The 20,823-nt window shown below is 31.2% G+C and overlaps 3 protein-coding genes across 3 annotated transcripts; all 3 read left to right on the forward strand.

The window, feature by feature from the left end:
* The first annotated feature begins 476 nt into the window (after positions 1-476).
* Positions 477-6,445, forward strand: LOC101249370 (gamma-secretase subunit APH1-like). Its single transcript, XM_004241351.5, has 6 exons — positions 477-717; positions 1,341-1,496; positions 2,787-2,872; positions 4,472-4,597; positions 5,368-5,495; positions 6,018-6,445. Exons 1-6 carry the CDS (start codon positions 605-607, stop codon positions 6,168-6,170), a joined length of 762 nt encoding a protein of 253 aa, XP_004241399.1. The 5' UTR covers positions 477-604; the 3' UTR covers positions 6,171-6,445.
* Positions 6,446-9,226: 2,781 nt separating this feature from the next.
* LOC101248490 (inositol transporter 1) lies at positions 9,227-14,086 on the forward strand. The gene is made up of 6 exons (XM_004241348.5): positions 9,227-9,638; positions 10,343-10,413; positions 11,008-11,343; positions 12,266-12,373; positions 12,445-12,630; positions 13,071-14,086. The coding sequence occupies exons 1-6, from the start codon at positions 9,497-9,499 to the stop codon at positions 13,716-13,718; spliced, it is 1,491 nt and encodes a 496-aa protein (XP_004241396.1). The 5' UTR covers positions 9,227-9,496; the 3' UTR covers positions 13,719-14,086.
* A 567-nt stretch (positions 14,087-14,653) lies between these two features.
* On the forward strand, positions 14,654-16,323 carry LOC544138 (uncharacterized). The gene is made up of 3 exons (NM_001307988.1): positions 14,654-14,793; positions 15,805-15,904; positions 16,084-16,323. The coding sequence occupies exons 1-3, from the start codon at positions 14,732-14,734 to the stop codon at positions 16,090-16,092; spliced, it is 171 nt and encodes a 56-aa protein (NP_001294917.1). The 5' UTR covers positions 14,654-14,731; the 3' UTR covers positions 16,093-16,323.
* The last annotated feature ends 4,500 nt before the right edge of the window (positions 16,324-20,823 follow it).

Consider the following 20,823-nt stretch of genomic DNA (forward strand, 5'->3'; position numbering starts at 1 on the left):
AACAAACACATAAAACCTCTTTTTTATAATAAAAGGAAATATAATTTTTTCTCCATATAGGTTATAAAAAAATAAAATTATCTATATAATTATAGATCAAATTATATAATTTGAATATATAATTTTACTGTAAAATCAAAATGATTTTGATATATCAAAAGCTATATTATTTTGATACTTGATAACTCTTAATGTATGTAAAAAAGGAATCATTTCGAAGTGAAAATGACTTTTAAATATATTTAAGTTATTAAAAAAAATTAAATTTAAAATTCATTTCGAAGTGAAAATGACTTCTAAATATTTTTAAGTTACTAAAAAAATTAAATTCAACTTTAGATTGAATTCTTAAATTTCGAGAGGTGAACTCAAAATGAAAAATCTTAGTCTAATTGATCAATTTTTTATAGGCACTTTTAAGGACTATATGTATCAATTAGAGATATCACCAAGGACCAAAATAATACAAATCCAATACATGAGGGACCATTTTGATAATATTCTTTAGGAATTAGTAACATTCTTTCTTTTAGAAATTTTGAAACATTGATCCCCCAAATAGTTTTCTTCTTGTTGATTTGCAGGTAAGGAAGCAGCTAAAGCCATGACAGTGGCAGCAGGAATTGGATACGCTTTGTTAGCTCTTGGCCCTTCTCTCTCACTCTTCATCGCTCTTATCTCAAAGAAACCCTTCTTGATTCTCACACTTCTTTCAAGGTAAACTTCCAATTCAGAGTTTAGTTTGTTATTTTTTTGAAAATTTCTTCAAATTCTCAGAAAGTACAGTTATTGACAAATTTGGTGCTTTTATAGTGAGGAAAGCTTGGTGGGGTTTTTTCCTTTCATGGGTGTGACTTGGTCATTGTAAATGGGCACATATTGTTGTCATTTATTACTTAAAGATTGAATTTTTTTTGGTTACTGGGTGTGGTTGGTTTGTTTCATATGAGTCGAGGGTCCATCGGAAACAATATTTTATACTTTCAAAAGGTAGGGGCAAGGCTGTGCACACACTACACTCTACAGACCCACTTGTGGAATTGCACGGGGTATGTTATTGTTGTTGGATGTGATGTTTGTGGTAAATGCTGACATATAGTTGTCATTCTTTGTTCATTTGATTATAATGGGAAATCTCTTTGTTGCTCTATTACTTTACTAAAGGTGACTATATGAACTACTACTCTTGTTAGTTGTTACATTTTCATCATATATGATGTTTTCTTCTGCCGTAACCGGTTTGGTGTTTTTCAATCGTGGTGTTGTTTGTGTTGTGCGTTAGCAGATTTCCATATGTATTAGTATTGTCAACTTATGATTGTCTCTTTCTACTTTGGTAGTACATTGGTATGGCTTATGAGTCTGATAGTAATGTCAGCGCTTTGGAGGGCATTCCTTCCACTAAAAACAACAGCATGGTGGCCGTATGCTATCCTCATACTCACTTCTGTTGGTTTTCAAGAAGGACTTCGTATTCTCTTCTGGAAAGTTTACAAGTAAGTCAGCCTACAACTAATGTCTTGTGTACACTCTTCTGTCTGCATTGGCTGAACAAGTTGTAACTGAGTGAAATCCATAGGCGATATAGATCTCACTATAACCAATTAGTAGTTTATTTGCAGAAAAATTGTGTGAAGAGTAGAAATGCTAAATAGAAGATAGATAAGTTGACATTATGCCATTTGAATTACTTGTAGATTTCCCAAAAACTTTTGAAGTTTCATACTCATAATATTTTTTTCTCGAAGAAGTATACACATGATTGATGTGCTATGATAATGTAAAGGATTTACATATGTATTGAACTCTTACAATTTCCAGTGGAATAGATCATCAAAGTGGCGCACTCCAAATTACAATCATGTAGTAGCAAAATACAAGGTCTGTTGGGGATAAATAATGCCTCTAATTTGGAGAGCCATGTTTATGACATTTTGCACTGGAAATTATGAGTTTAACATGTATGCAAGTCGGCTCTTCACATTTTCATAGTGTAATCTAGAGAGCACCACTTTGAAGACCTCTTGCACTGGAAATTATACAAGTTCAATACCTCTGTGAGTGACCACACAGAAATCCAAGATTAGATATATTATTACTTTGATAATCATCTGAAGTAGCCTTTGACATATAGAGCCAATCCTTGTATTTCAACTAACATAGTTTCACATGGAACTGCTTGAGTAAAGAATATGTTGAAGCCAAATGAAGTAAATTACATGCAGAAGTGAATAAACATAGCTTTATTAAGATGTAAACATCCTTTTCATCAGTAGTAGATAGTCCATGTTTCCTTGCTATACTATGCTGACTTGGTGTATGGCCACTTATTGATCCCTGCCGGCTCTTTTGTCTAGGATTTATGGCCGTGCTTTCCATGTTGGAAATGATGCGTGGTTACGAAAACTAGTAAATGAGGAATTCAAATTTATTTATCAGATTTATTATGAAACTTAATTTTTCTAATTAAAAAGTTGGTAGAATATCCCATCTACTTATATTTACGAGGACTAGACCTCAACAAGAAATCTATCCTTCTGCTCATTCCCTCTTTTTGTTTGCCTTTTTCATATTCAGCAGATTTCCTCTATTTGTTGCATCATTGCTTGACATGGTTTATATTTCTCATTTGGAAATTTGTTGCTGGTTTTGCTTGGTCACAACTATCACCTCAAAAGATTGGTTCTAATTTGTCAGGAAGAACTTTTATGACTTCCAGTACTTTTATCCTACTTTATTTGTAGCATTTACCCTTAACTTTGTATTCCATGTTTGTGTTATGTCAGGAAGCTGGAGGATTTATTGGATGCGTTTGCTGACAGAGTCTCTAAACCTCGCCTCTTTATGACAGACAAGATGCAAATTGCTCTTGGTAGAATACTGAACATTTTCGCTACATGTCTTGTAAATTCTAGTATTTAGTTTTGATACTTTTTCTATCTCCCCTAGAATTTTTTTTTTTTTTATAATTTTCTTTTTTTCACTAAGGTACCTAAATGGGGAGGCTAGGGAAAATGAGTGTGGAAGACTTGTCACAATGATCTGAAAACCCCTAGGGCCTAACCTTAACCCAACCCAATAAGCGGGAAAATAAAAAGGTGGAAGCAGCTCGCCTACCCATTGAGGGTGTACCTTTTTGTTGCAAAACATGTTACATTTTAGTTTCAGAGCATGCAACAGTGCAGCAAGCTCGTACTATATATATATATATATATTGGTCCAACAAGACAGCAATTCTTAGATCGAAAACAATAAAAGAGAAGAGATGAGATTGTAGAGAGAACATAGATACTTCCAGGGGTAGGTACAACCATTGGAGCTGCAGCTGCTATTGCGTATTAGTCGTTGGGTGCTTCTAAGATTTCACTGTTGGCGACATATTTTAGCATTAAAAATGAAATTGTTGATATCATATAACTGAAGATCCCATAGCACCATGCAACTTCTAAACCTTCTTTTCAGCTCTGCACTTAACCAATTGATCTTCTCCAGTGGAAACAGAATTGAACAAGAAAAACCTCAGCATATTTAACGGAAGCTAAAAAGGAACTTGCTAATAACTGATGCATCACTTATGCAACTTTTAGGTCTAATTGATTGACAAGTTAAGAACAATTTCCTAATAACAAAATCATCTTGATGGTTTCTGATGTTGTACAGATAAAAGGATTCTAATAATATCATGAAAACACGTCCGACCATAGGAAACTTGAAGATGCTATTAGTTGCACTCTCTCTATTGGACTGATGCAATTGAAGTTCTGTTTAGATATAGGCAGGCAAAGTGGGACTTAGTAGCTGAGATTGATGTGCTGGTTTCATTTAACCGAGTGTTAAATGGACCGAGAGACTGTCAGTTGGAAAGGAGTTGAAAGTTGAAGGAGGACAGTAAGGGATTAGGTTATTGATTGAGGAAAGGCATGTTCAATGAGATTGGGATGGAAAACGCTAGCTTTTAGAGTTTAGATGACTGAGGTTTAAGTTTTAACTGCTCTTTCTTTTTTCTGAAGGTTTAGATGTTGCTAATCTGATACTTCTATAAGCTACTTCTACTAGATGGTATCAAGTATTGGAGTGTGAAAATAAAAAGATAAAGGAGTTATCTTAAAAACTATTCTGCAGTTTTCTCTATTTATACAACCCTCTTTGCCGTTTAAATTGGCAATAGATGTTCTATTAATTAGAATAAGCATTTTTAAGGGCCATTATTGTTCAATATGATTCTGAATCCGCTGAGATGTCGAAAATCATGCTGCACCCCGTGATGTTAATTGCTTGTGGCCGCTTTATCTGGGATACTATTACTGTTTGTACCCCTTTCCAGCTCCAAGTTGTTTCAACTTTCGAATATTCTTTTGATCTTTCCATTTATGGTGAAGGCAAACTACCTTACTGCTATTAGATATCTAGTGTAGTTTCTGATATTCTATTTGTTATCTGACACTAACATCTGATATGAGTTGACATGCAGCTGGGGGTTTGGGACATGGTGTGGCTCATGCTGTGTTTTTCTGCCTTGGCCTTTTGACACCTGCATTTGGACCAGCGACATACTATGTAGAGAAATGCTCAAAGATACCCTTTTTTCTTGTTTCTGGTAAGGGAATTCTGCTATTTCTGAGTTCCTCTTTTATTCTTTTGGAATTAGCTTCTGAGTACCTTGTATTATTGATCTTCAGCAAACTCTATATTTGAAAGATCTTCAGAACCAAAGTTTAAAGCAGTGAATGGAGTAACTTAGGACCATTATAAACTTCTTTGGATATCCTTACACAACTAATGAGGGACAATTGTTATCTTTAACCCTCCCGTCCCCCCGTCCCCCCCCCCCCCTTCCCAAACACACACACACACACACTCACACTCGTGTAACCCGGTTCTAGAGCATACACGTGGACTTTAACATTTTTTTTAATTCCATGTTCTTTTTTAAATAGATTAAATAGTGGGTTTATAGTAGAGAAAGACTAGTCTCAACAAGTTGAAGAGTGTCCCGGAGCATAGAGATAAAGAGAGAGTAGGCTCAACAGGCTAAAGAGTGGAAATGGAGTAGGGAGATAGTGAGAGAATAGGCTGAAGATTCAATCAAGAGAAGTGAGTGACTCAACACACTATATTGGGATAGAGAAGCCTAGAGGTGCTTGATGGCCTAAGTTGAGATATAAAACCCTACAGAGATAAAAACAAGTAGGGATGAAGTATGTGTGATGGCGAGCTTACCTAAAATTTTGGGTTCCCTTTTCTTGGGGCTGCAACTATGGTTTTAACTTAGAAAAATAGTGTAAAGTATAGTGCATGTTGCCATAGTATTGCTTACTACCTCCATATTTATGCAGTCTTAACACTATTTGGCATTTTAAATTGCAGCTATTATAGCCCTTGCCTTTGCTACCATCCACACTTTCTCCATGGTTATTGCATTCAGTGGATATGAAGAAGGAAACAAAGTGGACCAGTGTTTCGCTCCTGTTGTTCACTTAATTGCTGGCATGTTGGTAAGTATCCACATAATTGTGTATGCATACTTGAAGAGTGCAAACTAAACCTGTCGAGCAAACCAACTACTAAACTGAATGATACTACAGATCTTGTAACCGAAACTTTCCTAAATAGATCTGCTAGTTTTTTGGAGGGCTCTAGCATGAAATCAATATAGAAGCAGATAGTTTTAGCATTTGGTGTGGCTTCTGAATTATTTTGGATTAAAATGTACAAAGTCAATCATAACAGGTTACTTACATTCTTGGTTACCGAGAGTTATAGCTTCTACGTTTTTGATGCGCGAATATCTATAGTACAGGATCTCCAAAGAGGTCCATTTCTTCTTATTTCCTTGAAATCAGTGACTTGACCCATACTATTCAATGTCACTTGCTGATTTCATCTAATGTAGCACAGTTGATCGAGTTTATCAATCGTGCTTCCCTCTGTAGATTTACTATTTCGATGAAAAACTCGAGCAATGTGAGTGCATTTTTTGATTAAATGACGATTGATGATCTCTGGTTTGTTTTCAGACACTGACGAATCTTGCATTTGGAGGCTGCATGATTGGCATTCCACTCCTCTATTGTGTAGCAATCGTGACCTTGGTACATTGCGGAAAGATGGCATGGAGGAGATTGATAGAAAGCCGAAACAGGGAGGGGAACTTCAGCAATAGCCAATAAGCAAGGATAATAACCTTTTTTGTATTACTGAGAAGTGTAAGATTAGTAATTGCCAGATATATCTAATGCTTGGAGCATTTGCCAAGGGTGACTCAAAGAAGAGACTAGTAAATCTTTTGTTTTAGGCCTCCAAAAATATTTCATAGTCAACTTTATATTGGCCAAATAAATATTCGGGCCACTCAAACTTTACATGAATTTTCGTTGTAACACCTAACATTTGCCTTGTACCTATTGAACACCTAATATTACAAGAATTTATGTCTATTCAATAATCGTACCTGATGTGAAACGAAATATGTTGTTTAGTTAATCTTTTTTCAGCCGGATTAGAGAAGAAAAAGGGAGAATTTCTAATAGGAAAAAGCATGAATTTCTTTTTGTGGTGATGAAGAAGATAAAATGTTAAAATAATTTTTTATGTCAAGTTTAAATGGCGCGTAGTATTTGTATTCAAAATATATTGAAGTTCATTTTAACAAAAAAAATTGAAAAGTAAAGAAAGAGACATAAATAATTTAGGACTTCCAATTAAACTTTTCAAATTTTTGTACTAGTAACTAATGTTTTTTCACAAAATCTAGAGTGATAAATCACATGCATATGGCAAACATCTCAGTGAGAAGATCTAAGTCTAATAAAAAATTTAGTCCATAAATAACATAAATAATAAGAATGAAGAAGAAAAAAAAAGAGCAATATTAAAAGTTTGACTTCAAATCTTAATTGCAAAATAGAATGGTTCCAATACTCAAATAGGTATTCAACCATTTTATTCTATTTTAATGATTAAAGACGACGTAAGATGATAAAGTCTATTTTTTTATGAAAAAAATTCATAAAATCGAAAAATTAAGGCTAGCAACTGTTATGTTGAGTTTAAATTTGAAAAAGATGATATAAATTAATTAAATAATTAATGATAAAGAAAAAATAACACGTGGCACTTTAAAACTAGTCCATGACAATGAAAACACTGCATAACGCGCTTCAGGTGCGCGGTAACAACTTAGATCACAGAATCTATAAAATATTTTACTTATAATAATATTAAATAATTCTATTGGGACAAGCTTCGAAATTTAAGGTGTTTTTATGCAAATATAAAATAAGTTTAATGGTATCTTTATGTCTTTTCTCTTTAGCAAATGATACATATCTGTATTTTCATTGCCTAATAAATTGTACATAATACATTAGTTCAATAATTGTCACTTCATCAAAAATAGTTATTCAATTTAAAAAATTTACTTTTTATGTCTATTTTATTTTTGCTATTAAGTATTATTTGTCATCTAACATTAAATTTAATAAAATTAAATGATAAAATAGTAAATTTTCAATATTATTTATTGTTTTAAAAGAATATTTTAATTAATAACTATTATTGAACAAAGAAAGTATTTACTCATCCATTTTAATTATCTTTTCATAGGTGACCCAACTAAAAGAAATAATTTTCATATAAAATATAAATTATGAAGAAGTTATATAATTTTTAAAAATAAATTATATTTTTAAAAAAATTTAAATTATTGAAATCAAGCTTATCGCCAATTTTAATGTAACAGACATAATTTAATATATATATATATATATATATATATATATATATATATATATATATATATATACACGTGGGGTACGTTCATAATTATGTGGTCCAAATGTCCAATCATTCATATGCTATAAATAATAACAAACTAGTATTATAAAATAAATATAGTAGCTATCATTTGATTTATTTCTGTTTCATAACATATATCTTTGTCTTATAAATTTAAAATTATAAAATAAAATACTTCCCTGCCCAAATCTCTTTTGTTTTTCTCAATTTCTCGTTTTATATAAATTCAAATTGCATATAATTTCTCTCTTTCTCATTTTGTACAACTCGATTCAATTGTATATTTCCTACCCAATCTCTTTTGCCTTACTTCTTTTCTCGTTTTATACAAATTCAAATTGTATATAATCGTCTTACACACTTATAATTATACAATTCGTTTTATATACTTCGTTTTATATAATGCTCTGCTCAGGTCTCTTTCTCGTTTTAAACATTTTATTTTATACAATTCGCTTCAATTGTGTATGTATAGCGAATTATACATATATATTTGTTATGGAGGACAGTTATGCAAACTTTGCTATAACATATAAATATGAATTTTATGTTTGCTATATGTGAAAGTTGTCCAATATAATATAATACCTTTTAGTATCAAAATAATATTTCCACCGTTTAAAAAAGAATATCCCTATTTCCTTTTTAAAAAATTATTTCTTTTCTTAAACTCCATTTTAAGTTAAATTAGATCATTATTTTTAAAGGGCAACTTTCACATATAACAAATAAAAAAATTATATTTGTATGCTATAGCAAAATTTGCATAATTGCGCTCCATAACAAACATAGAAACTGTATAATTCGCTATGCATATACCGTTGAAGCAAATTGTATAAAACGAAGTGTATAAAACAAGAAAAAGAAAGACATTTTGGGCAGAGAACTGTATAAAAAATAAGTGTATAAAACGAATTGTATTATTATGAGTGTATAAAACGATTATATACAATTTGAATTTGTATAAAATGAGAAAGAGAGAACGACAAAAGAGACCTGACAAGGAATATACAATTGAATCGAATTGTATAAAACGAGAAAAAGAGAAATTAGATACAATTTGAAATTGTATAAAACGAGAAAGAGAGAAAGGCAAAAAAAACTAGGCACGGAAATATTTTTATTATATAATTATAAATGCATAGAACGAAAATATATTTTCAAGAAAAAGAAGTGCAACGTTTTCCCTTTGCTTCTTCGATTTTTGGCAGAGAGTTATAAAACTCTATTCAAAATTAGATAAAACTTAGTGCATGGATTTGGGGCTAATTTAGGATCATTACTTCTTAATTTGGCAAAAAACATAGAAAACTCTGATTAAATAAAATATATACAGCTAACACAATATTATTCTCCACGTTCCGAAAAAAAACCCTCCACGTTTCATTTTTTTTAATAATATATAAAAAAAATATTTCTTTTAACTTTCGAAAAATAAAAAATAATAAAATATTATGGTGGGTGACTCACAGCTCGTAGCCTTATCTCGAGTCTTCTTAGCTGAACTGCTTTTTAAACCCATGGATAATTTTTTCATCTTCATAGTCTCCTGGAAATCAATCAGTTTTCTACACCATTAGCTAGATTTCAGCTATTTTGTTTGAGCTTGAAAGTTTTTTCACAATATTTTATTGTATTGATATTCAGCTTCGGGAATTTGTTGTTGTGAAGATTAATTTTGATTGAAATAGGAATTGGAATGACGATCATTTCGTTACCGGGAAGTTCAGGCTACTTGGATGCGAGTAATAATAGAAAAATTTCTTACTTCAGCAATCCGTATGTATTGGGTTTAACTTTCGTCGCCGGTATTGGAGGTCTCCTTTTCGGATACGATACAGGTAAAACAACAAATAATTTGATAATAAGATTTTATTTTTTCCTGTTTGATTAAGTATTTGTAATTTTTTTTGGAGGATCATATTTTTTGGGGAAATTTTGTTAGAGGGTAGTTTTGATTTTTTTTGATTGATTGATGAGTGTTCTTGCTTAATTTGCTGATTAATTATGATAGATTTGCAATTTGTTGACTAAAAGCTAGTCATTTTTGGCTTTAATATTATTGTTCTAATCATTTAGCTGTTTTTTTTTTTTTAATTTATGAACATGGAGTTGGTGACTTAGGCAACTATCAGGATATGTTTAGTTAACTGGAATAATATCTTGTCACATTAGAATATAGGAAATTAGAATTAACAGCTTGTAGATTCTATATATTTTGGAACAGCTCAAAAAACTCAACCACCTACAGGTTTAATGGATTACTAAATTACAGAAAAAGATTTACTGTAGTTTATGCCTACCAGTTTGACGATGATTCCTTACTTTTTTTTCGGGTGGTAATGGAAGTGTGTTGTTATGTTATGACATGGAGATAAGATAATTGGCAAGAATACTCACAACACTGCAATAAATTATCCATACTTTTTTTTGTGAAAGTTACGAAGATATTGCATTTGTTTTCTCAGAGAAATATGTTCTTGATTATCAATTATGTAACCTGACTATGATTGAATTATCTCACAAATCTTCGACTTGGTTGTAGGAGTTATATCTGGTGCACTTCTGTACATTAAGGATGATTTTCCTGAAGTCAATCAGAGCAGTTTCCTACAGGTACATGAATAACCAATTTCATTCTGAACTCTATTGTAGAATACGGACATAACAATTTAATAAGAAGTGATCAGAAAAACGGAACTTTTGAGCACAAAAGCTGGTCCAACATAATCACATGGCTTGTTGGAATTATAAAAAATTAATGGATGGAACGGGGAATGGGTGAGGTTGAAGCTCACTTATTACTTTTATAGATGATATGATAATAACAGATTGTTATATTAGTTTCTGACTAAAGGATGTTGATTTCAGTCGTCTTGTCAGTTGCATTGAAGGGATTGTTCTAACCTTATCCAAAGAATTTTTCATAACTAAATGGGGTAATCTAATATGGTTGAACAAGTGTGAAATGCAAAATGACATGATGCTACTTGTATTTATTGTGATGATGCAAGTGTGGAATGTGATTTAACAGCTATCAAATGTGCTTTACTCTGTTGTAGTAGTAAACTCTCCAAATTTATTAACCTTTGCTAATTATACGATAAATAGGACTTTATTTCTGCAGCGAGCCAATAACACTTAATAGGTGGTCCTATTTCTGGTTAATCTATTTTCCCCCGTTAAAAGTTCTGTTTCATGATTTTGCAGGAAACTATTGTCAGTATGGCATTGGTTGGTGCGATGATTGGAGCTGCTGCTGGGGGCTGGATTAATGATTATTTTGGACGGAAGAAAGCTACTCTGTCTGCTGATGTTGTTTTCTTACTGGGATCAGTGGTAATGGCTGCAGCTCCGGATCCATACGTTCTTATACTTGGTCGACTCTTAGTAGGTCTGGGAGTTGGTGTTGCTTCTGTCACTGCTCCTGTTTACATTGCTGAAGCATCACCATCAGAAATTCGTGGGGGCCTTGTTAGCACAAATGTACTAATGATTACAGGTGGACAATTTCTTTCCTACCTTGTAAATCTTGCTTTCACAGAGGTTAGATATTTCTTCTTATTTCCTGCCTTATCTAACTTTATCTTACTTTGATTTCTTGATAACTAAAAATGAACAAAATCTTGTGTTGCATATGGACATGGGGGATTATTTGACAAAATCAAAAGCTTAAAATGTTCAAAGAAAAAATCTCCGAATTAGACGAGCTTGTGGTTACTCCCTTCGTTTCATTTTATGTGCAATGGGAACAAAGTTTAAGTACAGAATACTTTTGAATCTTGTGGTTTTAAACTAAAGACGTGTATAAAGTATCAAAAATTTCTTTAATATTGCGGCCTTGAACATGCCATATGATGTTGGAGTTAAAGAGATATCAAATATAGAAAGTAATATTCTTTCTAGACTGAAAGGGAAGTAAGATAAGTAAGTTGCAAAAGAGGAAGTACTATTATTTAATTTGCTTCTATCAATTTGTCAGTCTGTCCTTGAAATTGGGATAGTGACTATGCGGGTACAGGACTTGTATTTAGTCATGTGCATACAATTAAATATGCATTATTATTGCATAAAAAGCAGATATGGTTGGGGAAAGAACTGCTTATGTTTTGTGATCTGCAGATCGAGTTCTAACTAGAGGAACACTACTGAGAAAATCAAACTTCTGTAATCTCCCTCACACAAAATCATCCAGTGTGATCTCAATCTTTACTTGATTAAGGTTTCACGCTCATATAATTGCTCAATACAGTTTTTTATTGTACATAGCTGGAAAGGACTTGTTTTACTATCTGCCGAATCTCAAATTTCATTTTTCTTGATACTTATTCCCTTTAATAATCACAATTATGTGGGGAGTACTGGATGAACATCTCCAACTGATAGTGCATGAATGCTGTTCTGTTGTCTTAAAGAAAATCTTTTAGATTTCATGTTGATTTCCTTAGCCGCTTGTATGTTTGAGCAGGTACCAGGGACTTGGAGATGGATGCTTGGAGTGGCAGGAGTGCCTGCCGCGATTCAATTTGTCCTCATGTTATTTTTACCTGAGTCTCCACGATGGCTTTACATGAAGGTGCAAATTCTTAACTTTGTTGAAAATTACCGCTGATAAATAACAATTGTTGACATAGATAACCACTGCAGAGGGATAAATCTGAAGCTGCCACTGTTCTAGCTAAGATTTATGATCCTTATCGATTGGAGGAGGAGATTGATCAGCTTGCTACTGCATTAGAGGAAGAACGCTTGAGAAAGCAGGCTGTCAGTTACCTGGATGTTTTTAGGAAGAAAGAGATTAGACTTGCGTTCTTTGCTGGGGCTGGATTACAGGTACTCTTTAGGCTTCTGTGATGCTACAATAATATGTACCGATTGCTTCCAGCACTATCGTCTTATTTTTGGTAATGCTATATTCGGGCATATATTTTAGTTTTCCCACTTGGAATCCCCTTAAGCTTCATCTAGACTGGACATAAAATTTTGTCTTTTAACTTGAATTCAAAAGGGCATGGGAACATGATGATGACACTTATAGGACACTTTGGTTGGCAGTAGATTGATTTTAAACAGGAGAACTTGATATACTATTTTCTTTGTTCACTTATTAGTTAAAAGTGCTCATTTCTTGATAAAAAAAAGAAGTTAATAGCGTCAAACTGCAAACATCTTTGTTATTTCCCTATTACACTATTACATGGGAAGTTCATTGTTGATAGTCAGAAATGAATGGTAATTGCTTTTTTATAATCATTACTCATTTGAATATGCAGGCATTTCAGCAGTTCACAGGCATCAATACGGTTATGTATTACAGTCCAACAATTGTACAGATGGCTGGGTTTAAATCAAATCAGCTAGCATTACTTCTGTCTCTCATTGTTGCTTTAATGAATGCCATGGGTACTGTAGTGGGAATTTACCTCATTGATCACTTTGGACGCAAAAAGTTGGCATTGACAAGCTTATCCGGTGTAATTGTGTCCTTGATTCTCCTAGCTGTAGCATTTTTCTTAGAGTCATCTACTTCAGGCAATGTTGGGGCTTATGGGTGGATTGCTGTAATAGGCTTAGCCCTCTATATTGCTTTCTTTGCACCTGGTATGGGTCCTGTCCCATGGACAGTGAACTCAGAAATATACCCAGAGTCCTACAGAGGAATGTGTGGTGGCATGTCTGCTACTGTCAACTGGATATCAAATCTTATAGTGGCCCAGAGTTTCCTATCCTTAGCCGAGGCTGTGGGCACAGGTGTTACTTTCTTGATACTAGCTGGTATAGCAGTGATGGCATTTGTGTTTGTCGCCGTGTTCGTGCCAGAGACCAAGGGCTTGTCATTTGAGGAAATGGAGAAGATTTGGAAGGAGAAAGCTTGGGGTAATGGATCTGGCAAAGAACCACTTCTTGAATCAAGAAGCTAGTCTAAAAGAATCTTATGGCATCTTCATTGTCAGGTGGTGTGTGGTACACCGACATCAATACTCAGTGAAAATTAACAAGTATATTATGTGTACGCACCTTTACCTCTACCTTTGTTGTACCACCTTGTATATTATGGATCAATGCAATGTAATGTGGTTGAGGGGAATTTTGCAACTGCGTTTATTAAAGCTTTGGTTGCAAGTTCCCCAATCGATGTGATAGGTCCTCTAGTAGTACTAGTCTTTCTTCTTTTTTTTTTGTATCAAAGCTGGTGAAGGTCTAGGAAAACATTGAACGACTTTGCTCTAGACTTTTTGAGCTTAATTGTATTATTATCTAATTAATTAAAAAAATTGTTTGGACGCAATTATATTTTATATACAGAGTATTTTAATATTCAATCAGGATTTTTTTCTTCGATCAAAACTTTGAATCGTTGATTCTATGGTTGAACATTGAATTAGTGACGAGGCGAATTTCAAGTCCTGTCAACAAGTTAATTATTCATGAGGTTTAAAACTTATGTATCATAATTTTTATAAAAATACCTTATATATTATATAGTTTTTATTGGTCTATTAAATAAATAAGTTAATCACACAAATTATAATATAGACAAACAGGAACATACTTTTTTTTTTTTTTTGAGTGAAATTGAAATATTTTATTAAGGATTAAGGTATCTAATTGAATTATTTATTACTTAATTCTTATGCCTAAATATTCCGTCAAATTTAATGATCCAACTATGTATTAAGCCAAAATTAAACAGTAGGTCAAACTGGGGTGTTTGTGAAAATTTTCGTTTTTAAGGGTTAATTTACAACATTTCAGCATTTTATTGGGTGAAGATGCACAAAATGTTTATTAATATCCTTCGTCAAATTAGGGTTTTGACTGCCTATATAACCTCGCTTTCGTCCCAAAATCATCCCTCATTGTGAACAAAGTGAGTTCTGCAAAAGTAGGGTTTTCTTGCAAACACATCGCGCAGCCTCGCTTTTCTGTGAAGATGGGTCACTCTAACATCTGGAACGCTCACCCAAAGAACTACGGCCCTGGCTCTCGCACATGGTATCCTCATTCTTAAATCTCCTTTGTTGATTAAATTGCTGTCTAAATCAAGCTTTTGTTTCGTTACTGCTTGATTTTGTTGAATCACATACGCGAAAACTATATACTGTTTTTTTTTTTTGCTTCAACTCTGAGCCGTTTGTAATTTTTAGATAGAAATTAGATAAGATCTGAAAAGATTGTGTTATTCGATTGTTTCTATAATATCTAGAATCGAAACACACCTAACGGAGGCTAAGAAAACTGTGAGTAGTGTAATTGTGTAAATAAAGTGATCCTCTTGCTCATGTTAAGGGAATGGTATCCGAATGAAGTTATAGATTTGTGTCTAGGTTATGAGTGATGATTCAATACTCTAAATGTTTTACTGTTATGTTTTGATATCTTGATTTCCATGAAGAATAGGCTATTGTCATGTTTTGGAGTCTATGTCTGTGGCTAGGTTTTGTTAATTGAGTATTGTTGAACATGATTCCTTTAATTTGCTGTCAATGTGAGGTTTCTATATGTCACTTTAGAAGTAATGGAGTTGTTTGGTGCAAATAGAAATACATACAGAGGGATTTATACGAGTGATTAGAACTAGTGTAGTATTATTAGCATATACTTGATTGTTCTGATGATTGAAAAAAATTTTCAATCTCCTAAAACAGTTTCAAATTCTGTCTCTTTTAGTTCACAGGGAATGGTGAGTGGTGAGAATTTAGGATATTAGTGGTCTTTGATGTTAAAATTCATACTAGAATCTATCCTTTGCTCATACCTTCACATTCCCAATTGAAATGTTTTAGGTTTTGGATTTGCTAGCTCTAGAAAATCTCTATAATTGATTGCAACTGTTCAGTGTCAATAAATAAGATTTTCTTTGGTGATCATGTTTCGGTTTTTTCAAGTTTCTCTCTATGTATTATTCTATTTAGTTTTATGTACACTGTGCAACTAAAATGGTGGAAGTGAATTTGTTTACTGCCATTTCAGTAGTTGATCTTGAATTCCTTGTGCGTATTGCAGCCGTGTGTGTGGTAATCCTCATGCAATTATTAGAAAGTATGGACTCATGTGTTGCAGACAGTGCTTCCGCAGCAATGCCAAGGAAATTGGCTTCATCAAGGTATACACAGCATTCTGTATTGGAAATTCTACCAGAGTTGAAGTCTTTTTTTATGTAGCTATTTGAATCGGACACAAAATTATGTTTTGCCTGTATTTTCTTTGGTCTTAGTGCTATTAAGCTTTGATATGTTGATTCCTTCGTTTTGGCTAATCAAATTTTCTCTAATTTTGTTGCAGTACCGTTAAAAATCTTGAATACGAGTTTCTACGAGGACCTCTACATTTGGTGCTGGTAGAAGACATATGGCATTAGAGCTTTTTGATTTGCATCTCCCTTCAGTTAAATGATGTAATGGGATAATTTTGATTTATGTTTTAACTTTTGGAAGTAACTGCTATGTGAACCTAAGAAAGACTAGCTTTTAAGATTTTATATTTTGTTCTATACATTCCTAATTTTTAGATTTTCAAGTTCAACTTACATTGATATTTCTCTGTATGTCTGAATATCTATCAGTCCCTGCCAATACATGAGATTTCATAATTAGGTACCCATAAAAAAAGTCGGTTAGTTAGGCAGTCCGTATGTTGGGGTGTTATAGGCACTGTATTATGTGAAACTAACGACAAGTCTTTAAAACTTATCTGAAAATATGCAAAAAATCATATCCAAAACTTAATTTGAAGAAGACTAATATAAACACTTGCCGTGTGTATGTCCAGGTGCTTAGCTTGTACAAATTATAATTCCAAGTGACTAAATGAAATTTAGTGAAAAGTTCAAAGAATAACTATCAATATATAGCATGTAGGACAATTGAGAACCAAAGGATAAAATTGATGATTGTGTTCACAATTTGTTACCAAATACCAATCACATGTTTCATACGGTGTATTATTATTATTTTTCTTTTGTTTTTAAACTCAAAATACACAATACTATCATATGCATCTACGATGATCATTATCTAAAAGGTTACTTTATTATAATGATTATGTGGTTTTTTTGTGAAATTTAATTTTCATACGTTATATGTTTGTTTGTGATAATTTTTTGTTATAGCAATAAAAATTATTGAAATATTTGATATTATTATAGAAATGTTTGATTATATATTTGATTTCTCCAATTGTGAATCTTTACGAATTTAACAAATTATCAAGTGATAAAATATACCGTGGTCATTATGTTATGTTAAGTTTGTATTGTTACTTCAAATAAGATAATATCAATTTCAAAAACAGTCTAATATCATCACTTGTAGAAAGAGAAAAAAAAAGCATATCTTAATTAATTAAACCCTAAGTATGCATAACCCCAAATTACAAGAATTAAAATAAAAAATTAAGAATAATTAAGGGATCAAAGAATAAAAGAATGGTTTTCATATCAATTTTTTTTTTTTTAAAAAAAAAGTTTAATGTACTATATGACATCATTTAACCATATAAGATGTAAGAGAAATGATATGGTTACTAAATTATACTTTTTGTGATATACATATAGTGAAGTAATAGCCTAATGTTTGAAATTCAAGATATAAGAGATAGTGTATCTCTATGATGTTAATTAATAAGTTTGATTGATTGATTTCTTTGTGTTCCTAGAGGAAAAAAATAATCTCCTTCAACAATATCGATCTTTTCTAGTTTAATTAAAATTGAGACTACGAGAGAGGTTCTAATTGACCTTTTATAACCAATTTATTCATCAGCACCGGAAAAGAGTCAAGTCCGAAAGTCACGAGTCTCTTTTCTCATTGGTTGCCAACAACAAATGTCAGTCAGATCTTTAAGTACTAGTCTTTTCTTCTCACCGTAGAAAGAAACTTTCATTTTAAAAACCATAACTGAGAAGTTCCCTTCCATTTTCTAAAATGTCTAATGGTCTGTTCTTTGACTATACAAATAAGTATATATTTGACTTTCTTGTCAATTGAAAAATCATCTTAGTTTTTCATCATAATTTCACCTCTAAGAGCCAAAATATATTTAATCAATTTTCTTATTGTCAAATAATTAATCGAAGGTTCTCGAAACCAAAATTTTCAACCATATATTCTTTATTTTTAATTAAACATGTCAAAATTTCCCATAGAATAGTCAATTTTCCATGTTTTAATAATTTGATACTACATTTAGGTGAGTGATCTTACAGCTGTCTTTAGAAAATATCTAGTAGTTTTGGAACAAATAACATCACAACAAAGGATCTAGTAGTTTCAATTCAGATTTTGTATATCAAATAAAATAATATATTATAAATTCAATAAATTAATTTAACAAAATTTCAAATCTAAATTCATAAAATTTAAATCATAAATCTCCGTTAATGATCCAAATTAGGCCAAAACTATTAAGTAAAGATAGGTTGACATCACATAGTTATATTATATATGAGATATTTTTTTATCAAACACCATACAACAAATAAGAATACTATAAGAATATTCTCAATTAATCATATTAGTTAGTGTAGTATTAATTAATCACAGCATGATGTATAATTTTTTCATAATTAATTATTGCATAACAAATAACATATACCAAATGAAATTTCAAAAGTGATAATGTATACGCAAGACTTAACCCTCGTAACATAAAAATAATTGAAACGATTTTTTAACTATATTTAACAGTCCAATGCATAGAATTTCATCTAACTCTCTTTAATCTAGTTAGTATAGTCATGACGTTCACTTTATCAAAATGTCAATGTTACGTTGGATCAAGTATATATTGAATAGTCTGAATATCAAAGAGATATTTTTATGTAAAAAAGTATAACAAAGGATAAATTATCCTTTTTTTCCATAGAAAAAATGTAAATTTGACTATTTTTACGATTAAATAATTGATATCACAGCGTTAATTTTTAGAAATATCCGTATTAAAAAAAAGTGAAATGAAATAATTAGAATTGGTCCAAATTAGGCTAACTAGTGATAGGCTGGCATCACACAAATTGTAGTATGATAATATTGATCACCTACCTGACCTATCACCTTCTATTTCTCCTCTTAAAAAATATTCTAGCAACATTCAATTTCGTAACGATTTATACGACTTATTTTAAATTATATATTTTCAGAAAGACATAATATATATATATGTAAATATATTTTTTAATTTGATTTCACGTGAAATTTATCTCTTTCAACTTTTAGAAGGTACTATTAGATTAATATAAAATGAAACAAATAAATACATGTATTTTATATATATTTTAAATGATAGTTAATGTTATTGCGTTAAATGTATTATACAACATAAAATATTTTTATTTAAATATATACTTGTGTACACCTAAAATTAGAATTGCACGCAGATTTTATTTGAAGCAAAGTTAAAAAGAAACATTATTCATTGTTCAAACAACCTCTAACCCTATGTATTACTCCAATTTATTGATTTATTTGTGTGTTTAATTATTTCTTCAATTTGGTAATCATTACTTATAATAGGTTTTCGTGCCTTATTTTTCTTTTTGTTTTCCCTATATTTCTCCCTCATCCATTGAATTTGGATAAGAATTTGGGGGGTATTTGTTTTCTTTATAGAATGGTCAATTTTGGAGGATAAAAACCAATTCATGAGGTATATCTATTTGTATAAAAAAAAACAAAAAAATATGTTGATATCATTTTCTCAACTTTTATATTCGATTAGGAAAAGTAATTGAGAATTTAATCGATTATTTATTCGTGTATATACTATGTTGAGATCATTTTCTCAACTTGTATTTGAATAATGTAATGCAGTATTATGTATGTGTTAGTAAATTTAACGAATCGATCGAAATTATCATTAACTTCTAACTAAAATAAAATGAATGAAATGATTTTAGCCATTATATTATTAAACGATGAAAAACAAGTTGGTGCCAAAATTTAAAATAAAAATGAAAAAATCAAATATTATAACTTGTGGTCCAAGATGTTTCGAAGGTGATTGATATATTTATGTGAAATAGTACAACATCATGTCAATGTACTAATCAATATGTCAATTGATTTAATCATAATTTACAAAATAAATGACATTTTTTTGTATTCAATTATCAATTTAACTTTAGCTTCTCATTTTATTCATTAAATAAATTATAACCACATAAATTTTTCTTATAACTTTTCTTTCTTTAATTATTAAGATTTTTTCAAGTAGATCTCTTTAAATTACAAGTTTCAATATTTTTATTTAAAATTTTTATATTTAATTAAAAAACCTTCGGATAAATTGAGACGAAATGAGTAACAAAATATTTTTCTTAGACAAAATTATGACAAGTAGGACAATTGAGAACCATAGGATAAAATTGATGATTGTGTTCACAATTTATTACCAAATACCAATCACATGTCTCATGTGTGACTTGACATGTTTCATACGGCGTATTTTTATTATTTTTTCTTTTGTTTTCAAACTTAAAATACACAATTTTATCAGATATATCTATTATGATCATTATCTAAAAGGTTAATTTATTATCTTTTCATAATAATTTATTATCTCAATGTTATAGTAACGAAAAACATTGAGATAGTCGATATCGTTACAGTCACTCTACATATTTTAACTAATTAAACGTTAGAGTATAATATGAAATTACAAGAATTTAATTTAAAAAAATTGAGAAATCGAAGAATATAAGAATAATTTACATATCATTTTAAAAGCATGTTTTGTTGGTTGAATTATAATTGACAAATAAAAATGATATTCTTTTAAGGGAAAATTGTGTATAATAGCAAACTAATAACCTAAATTAAATGGAATAGCTAGGGTTTGATTTAATTTAATTGTGCTCCATAGCAAACATAAGCTAAAATTTGCCAGCGTCTCTCTCCCAAAAATCTCGCTCGCCACTCTCCATTCTCGCTCGCCTCTCTCGCTTTATACACAGAAGTGTATAATTCTGTTTTTGTTTTGTATAGAGCGAGAGAAAATTGTATATACAATTGCGAATTATACAATTGC

Source organism: Solanum lycopersicum, chromosome 6 (assembly GCF_036512215.1).
Source record: "Solanum lycopersicum chromosome 6, SLM_r2.1".
In the NCBI taxonomy this organism is placed as follows: domain Eukaryota; kingdom Viridiplantae; phylum Streptophyta; class Magnoliopsida; order Solanales; family Solanaceae; genus Solanum; species Solanum lycopersicum.

What these genes read in the sequence shown, in the direction of transcription:
- LOC101249370 (XM_004241351.5), top strand. Translation starts at nt 605, where the DNA reads ATGACAGTGGCAGCAGGAATTGGATACGCTTTGTTAGCTCTTGGCCCT. An exon ending in CTCTTCTGGAAAGTTTACAA is followed by an intron (nt 1,497 to 2,786) that starts GTAAGTCAGCCT and finishes GTGTTATGTCAG; the next exon opens with GAAGCTGGAGGATTTATTGG. An exon ending in ACCCTTTTTTCTTGTTTCTG is followed by an intron (nt 4,598 to 5,367) that starts GTAAGGGAATTC and finishes TTTAAATTGCAG; the next exon opens with CTATTATAGCCCTTGCCTTT.
- LOC101248490 (XM_004241348.5), top strand. Translation starts at nt 9,497, where the DNA reads ATGACGATCATTTCGTTACCGGGAAGTTCAGGCTACTTGGATGCGAGT. An exon ending in ATCAGAGCAGTTTCCTACAG is followed by an intron (nt 10,414 to 11,007) that starts GTACATGAATAA and finishes ATGATTTTGCAG; the next exon opens with GAAACTATTGTCAGTATGGC. An exon ending in CACGATGGCTTTACATGAAG is followed by an intron (nt 12,374 to 12,444) that starts GTGCAAATTCTT and finishes TAACCACTGCAG; the next exon opens with AGGGATAAATCTGAAGCTGC.
- LOC544138 (NM_001307988.1), top strand. Translation starts at nt 14,732, where the DNA reads ATGGGTCACTCTAACATCTGGAACGCTCACCCAAAGAACTACGGCCCT. An exon ending in GGCCCTGGCTCTCGCACATG is followed by an intron (nt 14,794 to 15,804) that starts GTATCCTCATTC and finishes TGCGTATTGCAG; the next exon opens with CCGTGTGTGTGGTAATCCTC.